Source organism: Solea solea, chromosome 15 (assembly GCF_958295425.1).
Source record: "Solea solea chromosome 15, fSolSol10.1, whole genome shotgun sequence".
Classification (NCBI taxonomy): Eukaryota; Metazoa; Chordata; class Actinopteri; order Pleuronectiformes; family Soleidae; genus Solea; species Solea solea.
Window position 1 is genome coordinate 22967694 of NC_081148.1, and position 13632 is coordinate 22981325.

The 13632-nt window shown below is 40.2% G+C and overlaps 2 protein-coding genes across 8 annotated transcripts in view; one reads left to right on the plus strand and one right to left on the minus strand.

The window, feature by feature from the left end:
* Window positions 1-4570, plus strand: part of slka (STE20-like kinase a) — a 28028-nt gene extending 23458 nt beyond the window's left edge. For all 4 annotated transcript variants that reach the window (XM_058651952.1, XM_058651953.1, XM_058651954.1 and 1 more), the window contains 3 exons: window positions 344-469; window positions 1094-1207; window positions 1374-4570. In XM_058651952.1, coding sequence (XP_058507935.1) covers window positions 344-469; window positions 1094-1207; window positions 1374-1520 — 387 coding nt within the window. In that variant the 3' untranslated portion in view covers window positions 1521-4570. The remainder of the gene's footprint in view (window positions 1-343; window positions 470-1093; window positions 1208-1373) is intronic.
* A 52-nt stretch (window positions 4571-4622) lies between these two features.
* The window catches only part of LOC131474195 (collagen alpha-1(XVII) chain-like), a 44672-nt gene continuing 35662 nt past the window's right edge, over window positions 4623-13632 (minus strand). For all 4 annotated transcript variants that reach the window (XM_058651951.1, XM_058651948.1, XM_058651950.1 and 1 more), the window contains 30 exons: window positions 13258-13293; window positions 13104-13166; window positions 12616-12651; window positions 12412-12483; window positions 12305-12331; window positions 12146-12181; window positions 12019-12054; window positions 11849-11929; window positions 11639-11674; window positions 11459-11542; window positions 11118-11207; window positions 10935-10985; window positions 10176-10235; window positions 10023-10082; window positions 9881-9907; window positions 9733-9783; window positions 9239-9325; window positions 9087-9122; window positions 8877-8993; window positions 8663-8782; window positions 8434-8562; window positions 8221-8355; window positions 8008-8127; window positions 7719-7898; window positions 7482-7622; window positions 7113-7334; window positions 6805-6969; window positions 6584-6664; window positions 5989-6072; window positions 4623-5898 (listed from right to left, as the gene is read on the minus strand). In XM_058651951.1, coding sequence (XP_058507934.1) covers window positions 5846-5898; window positions 5989-6072; window positions 6584-6664; window positions 6805-6969; window positions 7113-7334; window positions 7482-7622; window positions 7719-7898; window positions 8008-8127; window positions 8221-8355; window positions 8434-8562; window positions 8663-8782; window positions 8877-8993; window positions 9087-9122; window positions 9239-9325; window positions 9733-9783; window positions 9881-9907; window positions 10023-10082; window positions 10176-10235; window positions 10935-10985; window positions 11118-11207; window positions 11459-11542; window positions 11639-11674; window positions 11849-11929; window positions 12019-12054; window positions 12146-12181; window positions 12305-12331; window positions 12412-12483; window positions 12616-12651; window positions 13104-13166; window positions 13258-13293 — 2516 coding nt within the window. In that variant the 3' untranslated portion in view covers window positions 4623-5845. The remainder of the gene's footprint in view (window positions 5899-5988; window positions 6073-6583; window positions 6665-6804; window positions 6970-7112; window positions 7335-7481; window positions 7623-7718; window positions 7899-8007; window positions 8128-8220; window positions 8356-8433; window positions 8563-8662; window positions 8783-8876; window positions 8994-9086; window positions 9123-9238; window positions 9326-9732; window positions 9784-9880; window positions 9908-10022; window positions 10083-10175; window positions 10236-10934; window positions 10986-11117; window positions 11208-11458; window positions 11543-11638; window positions 11675-11848; window positions 11930-12018; window positions 12055-12145; window positions 12182-12304; window positions 12332-12411; window positions 12484-12615; window positions 12652-13103; window positions 13167-13257; window positions 13294-13632) is intronic.

Consider the following 13632-nt stretch of genomic DNA (forward strand, 5'->3'; position numbering starts at 1 on the left):
TCCTGGTTTTTGTCAGATTTTCATATTCCATATATTTGACATTCAAATCAAACCTCGTGGACAGCAGGTGTGTGACCACGCTGTTGTTGTTGTTTTTGTTGTTGCCTGTCGCTGGCGCCTGGATTCTGATCAAACATAAATGTACAAAGACAGAAACACAGTCGCTGTGTTCCACTTGCAGCTCACCTTTATCACCACACGGCGGTGATGGAGATCTTTGAGCTTGTGGACGACGTGTTCTCAAATCTGAACATATAGATCATTTAGTAACTGGTGACATATTTAGTGCTCAACCTTAAACAGATTACTGTTTTTGTTTAATCCATTTTCTTATTTGTAACAGTTTGGTGCTCAGGAAGAAAAGAGGCAGAAGAACGAGAGGCTCCATCAGCACCAGAAACACGAGAACCAGATGAGAGACCTGCAGCTGCAGTGTGACTCCAACATCAGGGAGCTGCAGCAGCTACAGGTGGAGATTAAACACACATACACACTCATGTGAATTCATACTGAGACAGTGGACTAGGGCTGAAACAATGAATCCGTTTTTAATCGATTACTAAATGAATCGTCAACTATTTAGTCAATTAGTGTTTTTTAAAGAATTAAAACAAGGTTTCTGGTTTTTCAGCTTCTTAAATGTGAATGTTTTCTGGTTTATTTGCTCAATTTAACAAAGAAATCATTAAAACTGAATAATTTTGGTTTGTGGACAAGACTTTGAGAACATCATTTCCAGGTTTTGAGATGCACATGATCGTCATTTTCTGACAATTTATGCACCGTAAAATTACTCGATTAATCAGGATATATTTAACAGATTAATCAATTATCAAAATTATGAAAATAATCGCTAGTTGCAGGTCTATAATGAACTGTGATTGTAGGATGTAAAAAATCAACAATAAGAGCAAAAGACTTTGATCTTAAGACGCAACACTGATTTAAAATAATAAGTACAATATATTCAGTATTTAGGTTTTAACGGTTGAAATGATTCAGAACTACAATTGTTGGGATTTTAAAACTTATTTTGTAGGTCAGTTTATTAATCCAGGACATTAATCTTGCTTTTACACACATTTTCTTCCAGAATGAGAAATGCCACCTTCTGATTGAACACGAGACCCAGAAGCTGAAGGAGCTGGATGAAGAGCACAGCCAAGAAATAAAGGAGTGGAGAGAGAAGCTGAGGCCCAGGAAGAAGGTAGCTACCTAAAAATGAAGAATATCTTAAATTAAATTACCTTTGTAATCATTATGTTGCAGATTTTTAGCTCCTGTAGCTCAAATGTTGTTGTTTGTTCTTTTCATGTAACCTTCAGTGTGTGTGTGTGTGTGACTGGTTTCTTTGTATTTGCCGCCCCCTGCAGGCGTTAGAGGAGGAGTTCATGCGGAAGCTCCAGGAGCAAGAGGTCTTCTTCAAGATGAGCGGTGAATCTGAATGCCTTAACCCCACCACACAGAGTCGAGTGTCCAAATTTTATCCCATACCAAACCTGAACAACGCCGGTTTATAGCCTCACGTCCGTCTGTGCTGTTAAATTTCAATCTCCTCGGTCAAACTAGGCTGCGTTCACAGACTCTTCCTGGTGGATCAACACAATTTCTCCAACCGCTTAGCGTTTTTTAAAAAATAGTAATAAAATGGTCTTTCCTTCTTTGGCTCCACCACGAGCAAGCATGACGTGCCTACACTCGCACTTATTTCATTTCTCTTGGTTTGTTCAGAGAAATTGTCCCGATGGATAATATGCACTTTTTTGAGCATGTTGGAAAATTTAAAAGTCTGCGTTTGGTAGCAAAAGTCAGTGCTACTTATCACTTATGACTGTAAGCACAGCCTGCTACTATATGGACCATCTCCAGTGCCTCATATATTATATTATTGTTTTTCTGCATCCAGGCACTCCTCTGTTTTTACAACTCCCACTGAAAATAGGTTAGGGTTAGGCCAAATCCATACTAATCTGTTTTCTTTTAAAATTTGTTTTTCATTACCCTGGTGTTTTATAGTAAAAGTTTAAAATCACTGCTGCATTTTTAGTGTAGATGGATAGATACAGATCAAATTTACCAGATATATCTGTCTTTCTAATGTAGACGCCCACTAACGGTTATTTTCATAATCATCTTCTGAAAAAGAGCAAAAAATGTGGATTTGTTTCGCTAACTTGAAATGAAAGGAACTAAAATGAATCAGTTTTAATGATTTCTGTGTTAAATGGAGAAAAGAAACTAGAAAATATTCACATTTACAAAGTTAAACATTATCAAAATAGTTGACAATTAAGTAATCGTTTGGTCGTTATTAACATTGATTAGTGATTAATTTCATATCATGGGTTCTTGTGAAATCTTCTTAAAAATCACCCTAAATGGACTTTGAAAGTGCTTGAATTGTGTGCAAGAAAGAAGTTCTTAGGCTTAGCTATGTCAGTCCTTGAAATTTATGGAACTGGTCCTGGAAAGCCCTTGAAAAATCCTTGAATTTTATATCAACTAAGGTGTGGGAACCCTGTTTTTAAATGAAAACACAGTAGTATGGATGTGGACTTGGTGCACCTAAATAACATCTAATTATTAGTACCCATAGTAATAATAATAACCACAAAATGGAGATAACTTTTCATAATTTCATATTAGCTGGTGATAAAAACAACCCTGAGGTTTTTGCTTTGCAGTTTGGAGGTCGAGCTGTTTCCTCACTGTGTCATCGAACTTTGTCCGTTTGTTGCCATGAGTCAGAAAAACAAAAAAAAGCGCCATGTTTTGGATCATAAACCTGTGAGTTAAAATGAAAAAAAGGAATGTTGTTTGTTGTTGCTGTGAGTGAATCGTTACATCATCTGTACACTCCATATGAAGTTAAATCAGATCGTGTGCTCACTGTGACACTTTTACAGTCTCCAGAGACGAGTGAACAAGAAATACGAGTATTGCTTTAGCACCTTTCACTTCAGTGCTGGACTACAAACACACACATAATAACTCTATTTATACACAGAGGTGAAATGTGTTTAGTTTTGTTACGTATAAATCTCCTCATAACCCTAACCTGAGTTATTCTGAGCAGTGTTGTGTAAGAATGGGTATCAAAACAAAACTGATAACAGTGCCTCATTGGTCAATATTGCAGAAGACGAAGAATCAATTATTTTCAGGACAAACAATACTTATATCGATATTTATATTACATTTATTCTAACTTTTCTATATAATGGACAGATATCAGACAATGCTAGCACAGACTATTAACATTTTCCCACTTCCACACCTCAGTTTTATAGCCGAGCAGCGCTAAATTGGGCTAAATTTGGCCAAAACAACTTTAAATTAAGTTTTAAATAAGAAAAATGTAATCAAATTAAATTCACTAGCACAACACACCATTATTGTAATGTAGTGCAGCATGTTTGCCTACTTTAGCAGTGCTGCCATTTAGCAGAGCGGTCATTTAGCAGAGCTAACGTTTAGCAGAGCTAGTGTTTAGCAACGCTGGCGTTTGGCAATACTAGCGTTTAGCAGAGATGTTGTTTGGCAAAGCTAGTGTTTAGCAGAGATGGCGTTTAGCAATGCTAGCATTTAGCAAGGTAGTGTTTAGCAGAGCTGGGGCTCAGCAAAAATAGTACTGAACAAAGATATTGCTTAACAGGGCTAGCACTTTGTAAAGCTAACTTTGCTGCTGATGGCATTACTCGGGACAATTCTGCCGTCTCATAGTGAGGTAAGATGTACATTCTTAATTTCTGTGTCCTCCGCACCAAATATATAGAAAAGTATTAATAAAGAGTATCATTATTGATTAGAAGTATCAGTGATAAAGTCCTGATGATACCCATGCCTAGTTGTTTGGTGTGAAAACAAATGGATTCTAAAGGAATGTAAAGCTGTTGATTTGCACTGTTTAGCCAAAAGAGCTAAATAGAAAAAAAAATATGCAGTAGTGAACTGTTTATGACAGTTAGTCCTCTTTGTCTCACCTAAGCCTATTCAAACCCTGCCTGTTTTTTTTAAAGCAAAAATTAATAAATACATTTTACTTTTTGTTTTTCAACTTTGCCCTTAATATTTTATGACAATATCTAGTTTCCTAAACCACTTGTTCTGATTTATTGACGCTGTAAACAAGATTTACGGTGAGACCAGAGTTGTATGGATGATAAGTGCTGTATCTGTATGAGAACAAATGTTCTCGCTGTATTTTACGTGCAAAGTATTGATGGTCCACAAAAGGAGACAAAGATTAAACTGATTTCGTTTACTTTGCCACTGCGTCACATCCACACGTGTTGTAACCAATGATCAAGATGCAGACATCAACATTGATGAAGTGTTTTTGTCACGAATGCTGGATTTTTATCGGTTATTGGAGACTTTTTCCTCTTGTGAATTACACCATACGCCCCATAGATTTCAGATATTTTTTTATTTTAAGTTACAGCATTTTAATGTGTCGTCAAATTGTCATTCCACCACAATGGATATTCTTAGTATATACATTTTTGATGTCAGATTAAATGTATTCAAAAAATTGTTAATTGTAAATAAAATATTGACTGTTTATCCATCAGATGTCTGTCTTGAAACGCCTTTTGAGATCAAATATGAAGACTCACAAGTCCAAAAAATAGATTTATTCGCATAAATTGATCAAATCTCAAATAGGTTCAATCATGTAAAACATTATGTGGTAACATTTCATAATTTAATCCTTTCAACACTTATACAAAAATCAGTCATTTCTAAGTGAGTTACAAGTCCCTGTCTAAAAACCATGTCAACAATTAGTCATTCTTCTTCTCAAGTACATCAACCAAAAACCCAACCCCACCTGTGTTGCACAAATGGCCTTCACTCTAACTGGGACTATGTCCACTTCTGATGATGTTGTATTGTTTTTTATGAAGTTTAAAAAAAAAAGAAAGAAAAATATTGTTTTGTTGTTGATGTGTGTGATGCGGTGGAGACTTCTTGGGGTTTTAAAGGCAGGAGGTTTGGTTTGACTTATGCGGATAATAGGAAAAGTATTTTAATTGATTAACTCGATACATCATCTATAACACTTACAGAATATATTCCTCAGTACAATACAATCCTCAAAAAAAGACAAACACAATACTAATGTTAAAAAAAAATACACCAGATGCTGAACTCGCACAAGCAGTGGAAAACATTCAGTTCAAAATAGGCGCAAATGCTACTTTCCACTTAAAAGTCCAGTGTGTAACATTTGGGCAGGTTTTTTTTGCCGAAATTGAATATATTAGCCATAAGTGTGTTTTTATCAGTGTATAATCACTTTAAAATAAAAAAGGCACCTTGTGCTGCTATGTTTCTACATTTTGTTTTTGCATTTTTAGGCTTACAAAGAAGAACAACATCCTTTCTGGTATTTTAAGGCCACCGTAATTCCTTGGAAAAGAGAGAGGTGAACCGATCAATCTGCAGTTTCCCCTTTAGATGTCACAAATTCTTACACACTGGACCTTCGAAAATAAGTACTCTCTTTAACAAAGCTGTCCGCCCCACCCCACCCCAGCACGTGTTTGAATGCAAGCTTATAACTACACAAAGTAAACTTTATACACCCACGTAACAGCAACAACAAAAAAGCCTGTTTTGCATTAATACTGACCGGCAGCTAAACCCTTCCCTCTACCTCTACTGGACTTTTAAAAAAGACTGATGCATTTTTTTTGGCCACTTTTATTGTCTTTGTGACATTTCTACAGACAAGCGTTTTTGACTACTTGCATTGCTACAGTTGAAGACCTAAAAAAAAAAAAATAGTTAAAGTGAAATGGAAATGAAATGTGACATCATCCAGTAGTATGTAAGGCACTTAGCCACTGCCGGCCTGACGGCGATGCAGACGACGACCAACCATTCTATTGCCTGTAGTGTGGAAAAAAGAAAAACATGTTGAGTGTCATGAATGTTACATTTGGGTTAATGCGATGTGGCCGTATGCCGATGATTTTTTACCTGTGTCCCGCTTCTGCACTCTGTGTGGAATCTGGATAGTGTATGACCCTGGTAGTCCTTGTAGACCTGGCTGACCAGGATCTCCTGTACATGCACACAAAGTCAGAATCAGACTAGCCCGCTTGTTTCAGTCACGTCACGAAGTCCAGAGACAAATCACTCCGACTGCGGACCGATTGCACGGTCAGGGCTTTGCGTTTTCGCTTGTGCGCACCGTAGTTAACGTCTTTACCAGCAGTTTTGAGTACTTGTGTCCAAATCAAAAACGGTACATATACAGTCACAAATGATTTCTCTAATCGTTGGATGGCCAACACGCTTTATTGGGCGCAAAATCTACGGTATTTGCCTGAATGTCCAAATACAATAGGAAGGTAAAGTGTGTGCCCTCTTGATTGCAAGTCGTTAACTTTGTCATTCCTGTGTCCCCTCTTGTCTTCTCACTGGCTGGAAATAAAGCTGTTAACAGACTTCTGTTGATGCTGACAGTACCGAACACACTTTCCCAACATGGGCTAAGGATCACCATCGACTGCCTGACGACTGTGTCCTGGGCTTAGAACATTACAGACAGATCAGTGGTATTTAAACATACCCTTATCTCCTCTGGGTCCTGGATAACCTCTTTCTCCCTTTGCTCCGGGGCCGCCTGGAGGGCCTGGGATGGTGCCATGGGCTGCACAAAAAGCAGAAGCACAGATTGAGTCACAGTGAGGCAACATTTTCCAGGGGACTCTAAAGTCTGGATTGTTTTCCAGTGCTGTAAGATTCAACCTGATGTAATATGTGGAAAATTATATAACTCTATATTCTCACTTCTGAAGAACTCCATGAGGTCAGCAGTGACGTTGCCGTAGGACCCGATGACACGACTGTAACCAGGTGGTCCGGGAGGCCCGGGTGGACCAGGAGGGCCCTGAATTGCTCTCACGTTTGTTTTCGAGGAGCCCTCAACCAGATACCCTTGCAACAGGCCTTGATCTGTCATGGGGTTTTAGAAAACGAAGAGACATTATCAAGATAACTGCACCCAAAACCCCAAAAATGTAGAATATATAAAGAAGTGAGACTAATAAAAATAATAGAAGTAGAAGCTATAAGCTCATCAGCTGTAAATGACTCACTCTTGATGTAGTCTGTAACCTTCTGAGCGACGTTGGAGTAGTCCATCGTCCCACTGAGCCTGCTGATCTCACTTTGATCAGAGCTGCGGCGGGTGTCCCCATGAGTGAAGCTCTGGCTCTGAACGTAACCTTGGACGTGACCTGGGTCTCCACGCTCTCCTTTCGGACCCCTTGGTCCTTGAGGTCCAGGCTGTCCAGTGATGTAACGACGAACATTATCGCCTGAAAAATAAAGGTCCGGTTGTGATATCTTGACACATCTGCGCTGCTGGAAATGATGGTACATAAAGTTATGCATGGGATGTATGCTACAACACAGCAAAAGCAGTGTTATGAAGGTTTAAATTGGGTGAAATCTCAGAAGCTTACTGGTCAGATATTCCTGAACCTCGGCACGGATGCTCTCTCGGGGGAAGTTTCCAGTGTAGGAAACTGAGCCAGTGTAACTGCCTGGTGGACCCTGTGGACCTGGAGGACCAGGGGGACCTTGAAGACCTCTGAAACCAGAACCTGAGACAGATGAGGTCAAAGTTAATGTTTTTTTCTCTTTTTCAAGTGTGCACTACGATGAGGAAGTGGAAAAGACAATCATCATGCGTGACTCACCCTGCAGGTAACGTTGGATGTCCTCCAAGCTATAGCCACGACTTCCTGCCCCAAACACAGTGGCAGTGGAGACTCCAGGAGGCCCCTGAGGGCCAGGAGGACCAGTTTGGCCTGGAACACCTGGAGAACCAGGAGGACCTTGTTGCACGGCAGACCTGATCCATGTGCGGAAGTCTGAATCTGAGAAAACCAATGAGGATACAATGAAGAACAACCACCAAAACTAGATAAGCAGACATTTTCACTCCACAATCGGAAAAAAAGTCAGTCGATAATAAAATCATCTTACTTTTCACCAGTGCAGAGTAGTCAATTGAAACTGTGCTATAGCCAGAGCCTCCCGCACCAGGGGTCCCAGGAGTACCAGGTAGCCCAGGTGGTCCAGGTGGACCTCTAGCAATCCCTCTGTCTGAAAATGACAATATATGCAGTTGGATTGTTTGATCAAGTCCAGGCACCTGTTCCAGGGTTATTGTTTTCTCTTAATGCAAGCTGTGCTTACCAGTCATGATGTTGAAGATATACGTGGCTACCTCCTCTATAGTGTAGCTGCTTGAAAGACCAGCAGATGCCCCTGGTGGCCCTGGTGGTCCTGGTGGTCCTGACAGTCCTGACAAATATCTCCTCACATCATCCCCTAGACAGATCACAGCATAGACATGGTTTAACACGTTGCCCAGTCTGAGCCCACTCATGTCCAAAAGCATGTACTTACTCTGAAGCATGATTATAAGATCATTGACTGTGTGGAATCCAGAGGCAGGTCCAGGAGGTCCAGGTGGACCTGGAGGACCCTGAACACCAATGCTGAGGCCTGAGCTTGAGCCTGAGCCTGAGCCTGATCCTAAAAATGCACAACACAGATAAAGTTTGCTCCATTCTAATAACCAAGCCTCATAAGTAGGGATGTCAATATTATGATATTTGGAGGGGAACATGCTTACTTTGCAGGTATGCAATGATGCGAGCAGAGATGTCCTCTATGGAGCCTGAGAAGGTTCCAGGAAGTCCTGGAGGCCCAGGTGGACCTGGAGGTCCAGTTACACCAGTCTGTCTGCTTCTGGCTGCATGGAACACATTAAACATGTTAATAATCTGTCTGTCTCTGTCCCCCTCACAGTCAAGGACGTAGTGATCTTTCTTCAGAACAATTCCTACTTAGATAGTCAGTAATGTACTGGCGGATCTCGGTAGAAGCAGCAAAAGAGCCCGGCTGGCCTGGATGCCCGGGAGGACCTGGGGGACCAGGTGGGCCGGAAGTGACTGAAATGGCACCTGAGAGAGACAGAAAAAACAACAGTAAGGAATCTGAAAACCACAGTGCACTGAAATAATCCATAGACGGACAATAATTATGATTTTCTTTACCTGAAGAGCCAGGGACACCAGGAGTACCAGGGTCTCCTAGGATGTAATAAACAACAAGAAAGTTGTTATCAGGAGGACAAAATATTCATTCTGAAATACAAGTATTAAACCACTGAGAGCATTCACATATTCCACTGTGATGGTTGGTCTACCTTTGATTCCTTGCGGCCCTGGGCGTCCAGGAGGCCCTGGTGGACCAGCTGGTCCAGTGACTGTATGTCCCCCAGCATAAGTCGACACTGTAAGGAGGAAATATATAAAGCACACCCTGCATTAACCCAGCTCCATCATAAGCAGTTGATACTTATCAAGAATTGAATTACTACCTCCACCAAGGAAGTTTTGTGTAAAAGAGTCTGCCATTTGCCTTTATGCTTACTACGCAAACCAGGGAAAATTACATCCTTCTTGGCATACACAGACTACTTTAGTTCCCTAAAGCTATGGGAAAGGGAGGGGTGAGTGGAAGAGTCCAGAGTTCCATTTGTTGCAATCTGCTGTCTCACCATTAGAAGTCAATAATTCTTTCACACTGGACTTTTGGGAACAGATTTTGATTACATGTTTTGGAGATGTAGGTTATGGAATCAAGATGAACTGTGCTTTCTTTCATTTTTGATTTGTGTTTGATGTAAAAGTATCCAACCTCTCTCAGAGCTTCCTGGTCTTCCTGGGGTACCTGGCACTCCTGGTTCACCTGAGACACAAATGAGCAGTCAATTTGCACCCTTGTGTAACAGTTAAAAATAGGATAATACAACAAATAAATGTTCAAAAATTACAAAGAAACTTACCTTGGTAGCCCCTTGGTCCAGGATCACCTAAACCAATGACAAAGGGAGTCATGATAACGTGTTAATACATCCAAAGTAGTGGAAGCCATGTTAAATTGAGCAAAAAAAAGATCATCAAACTGTTTTACTAAAATCTGAGCACCTGTTGATCCTTTAGGCCCAGCAGGTCCAGGTGGTCCTGGTTGTCCACTGTAATATGTTCCTGTAAGAGGAGTTGTAAAGTTTTATGTTACTACTCCTTACATTTGTGTTAGCAAAGTCCAAACAGAGCACAAGTTTAGATTATGGATCATACCAGAGCTGGCTGCAAAGCCTGCGTCTCCTTTTTCTCCTTTAGGTCCTGGTCTTCCATAACCTGAAAAATAAACTTGGTTAGTTCTTCTGTTGATATTGATTCAACCTGCTGAAATCTCCATCTTAATCTACAGTAAAAAGGATTTCTAGAAAAGTAGTCGGTTGTCATCCACAGATTATTGGAATTCTATTGGAGATGATATTAGGAACTGTCAGATGTTCTGAATAATATCCGAGGGGAATTATGGAGACATTTACATTGTCACATTCTGCCTCTCCAGAGAATCTCCAAACAATATTCAGAACGATATTTGCAGATATCTGGGTTCAAACAAACAGCCTCTCTGGAAAATCACTAGAGAAGGTCTGGAAATACTTATTTGGACATACATACAAACATACAGACCCTCTGGATCATTTATACAGTATGTTCCAAACAACTTTTGTGGACATCTGTCTTCTCCTAACAGCCATAACAGAGAATCTCTAGAGAATGTCCAGGACTTCTTTGAACATTTAAGTTCCCACATACAGGCCCTCTTCACAATTCCTAGAAAATGTTCCAAACAACTTTTGTGGACCATTGTGTTATCCCAAGAATCTCTAGAGAAGATCTGGAACGTCTTCTGCAGACAGTTGTATTCTCACAAACAGGCCCTTAAGACATTTTCCAAAGAATGTCTGAATTTCAATCTGAAAGCACCATATGGGATCCACTTGCATCTGTATCACTGTATATTTGATGAGTTGAAGTACTTGCCTGTTTGACCTGGAGGCCCAGGAGGTCCTGGAGGTCCTTGCCTTGAATCTCCTAAAGACAACATTTTTTTTTTTTTTTTAAATGTCAGTGGAGAATACTAAAAATAAACATTGGAATTAAAAAATCCTACATAGTCATTAAGAATAGTCTCTATGATAACACAACAAGTTATGTCATATTCACCTGGACGTCCAGGAGGCCCAGGTGGACCTGGTGGGCCGGGTATACCAGATTGTCTTGAGGTAGCACCACTACTACTAGTACCAAACTGACCTTAACCAGAAACAACAGCAATAATTTCAAGTGTCAAACAGTTCTTTTGTCTGTTTAAATGGTCATCACCATTTCTTTATCATAAATTGACATTGTGAGCCTTTACTCAACAGCTGCCACTAGTGGCCCCAAGTGTCATTGTATTATATATTATATAATATGTACCTATTCTTGCTGGCAAGTGCAGCAGGTTACTTCTAATTTTTTCACGCTATAAAATACATGTAGCAAATCATCAAAGCAGTACTCACTCTCAGCTCTGGTTGAACTGACACTGTCCGTCCTTGTCACTGTGAAGCCTGGTTGTCCCTGGAATCCCCTGTCACCTTTAGGCCCTGTGAGGATGAATGATACTGTATGTAGCATCTACTTGAAACAGACAATTAGGTTCCATCTAAAAAGACTGGGAGAATAAAAGCACTTAGACGTACCAGGCTGACCAGGCAAACCAGCAGGACCAATGGGACCTGAGCAACACAACAGATGAAGAATCAAATCACGATAAGCAAATATATTATTGGTAGTGTTTGGGAAGTTTGGGAAACCACTGCCTCAGTCACTATTGTGATTATTTGGGACTACGACGCAGGATATGCAGAATGACATCAGATGACTACTTTCTGTGTTGTTAAGTTTCAGACCTGATAATCCAGGAGGTCCTGCAGGACCAGGAGGGCCAGAAGGTCCCGGTGGTCCTGGGATGCCAACAGAGCTGGAACCAGCTGAAAATAAGAGGTGACAGTCAGATATCCTTGGATTTTATTCAAACCTGTAAGGGGTCTACAATTCAACTCTTATCATTTAGTTTTACCTGCATTGATGATTCTTCCAGGTTGACCAGTTTCACCTTAAAATTAACAGAGGGACATTTTATAATAAGCACAAGAACATTGAAGCTGCATAAGATTTTCCAAGGCCAAGGCTAAAAGCAACTTTACCCTTGGCTCCAGGTTGTCCTGGATTTCCTGGTATCCCTAAAGGAAACAAAAGAGTCCAGTTTAGTTTGGAGAGCATTAATTCAAATAAAGCAAGTTAAGATGTTGGTAAGAGCTGCTACACCTCAGAATTCATCATAAAAAATATAGTGTATGTCAAACCTGGTGGTCCTTGAAGCCCATGTCCTCCTGCAGGGGTAAAATGGTGATTGAGTTAATTATAGTTCATATTTTGTGGCTCATGAAACACAAATCAGTGTTGACTTTACCTGGAAGTCCAGCATCTCCTGGAGGCCCAGCAGGACCTCGTAGTCCAGGTGGTCCAGCAGGTCCTTGGTCACCTGTAGGTAGGAAAATTCAATTCAATTTAATTAAATTATAATTTGGTTGAAGATTCATGTTGGTTTTTTGGGCATTTTCAGCATTAAAACAAGAGTAATACTACAATAATACATAATTTTACAATAATGTACCTCTTGATCCTTTTGTACCATCTTGTCCAGGCAGACCTGAGGACAAAAAGCAGGAAAGAAAATGATTATTATTTGATATACAGTAAAGAATTGTAGATGTGTCTGAGGCAGAGTATTTCTTCTGACAGATGCCTTCTGCCTCTTCTGCCCCCTTGTGGATGTGCCACATTAAAAAAAATCTGTTTGCTTTCAGCTGTGTTTACAAAACTCACAAACCTATTGAACCCAATTCTCAACATCAGCCATGACAAGAGCTTTACTGCCATTTTTGTCACACCTGATATTATTTTGAATAGATAAAGCAGACATTTATAAGAGATTTAAAGTTTATTCACATAAATCTCTACATTCATTTGGTGACTGCAAACCCTGGGTGGAAATTGTTGTCTTGCAGTAAATGAAATAACATGAGAAGATTTAAGATTTAGTTGAGAAGTTTATTTTTAATTTTTATTCACTGTGTGAGGTTTGAGGTCCAGTGTACTCACCTGCTGACCCTTTGGATCCTTTCTCTCCAGCCGATCCAGGCGTGCCAGGTAAACCAGGATCACCTGACAAGTGAAATGGCAGAATTAAAAAAAAATTCAAATAGTCTATAATATAACAATATGTAATGTGCCAAACAAAGACAAACCCACTGACCTTGCATTCCTCTGACACCTTTGTCACCAGTGTCGCCTGAAATCAACAAGTAAGGATGTTATATTAAAGGAGACATATTATACCGTATTTCCCCAAGTTAAAATAGTTCCCTGGTGTCCTAATGAACATGTCTGTGACATGCTTTGGTCAAAATACCATAAGGATGAAGCACCATAGCAGTTCAATAACCCTGCCAAAACCGCCCCTTTCAGAACGCTCGGTTTTCTGCATGGTCCCTTTATATGCAAATGAGACACAGGCAAACACACACCCACTTCTTCCAGGGGGTTTCTGATTTGTCCTTTTTACTGCGCTCACTCGCTCAGCTCCTGTTCCCTCCGCTCCATTCCTCTCCCCCTCCCTCCACTAGTTCTT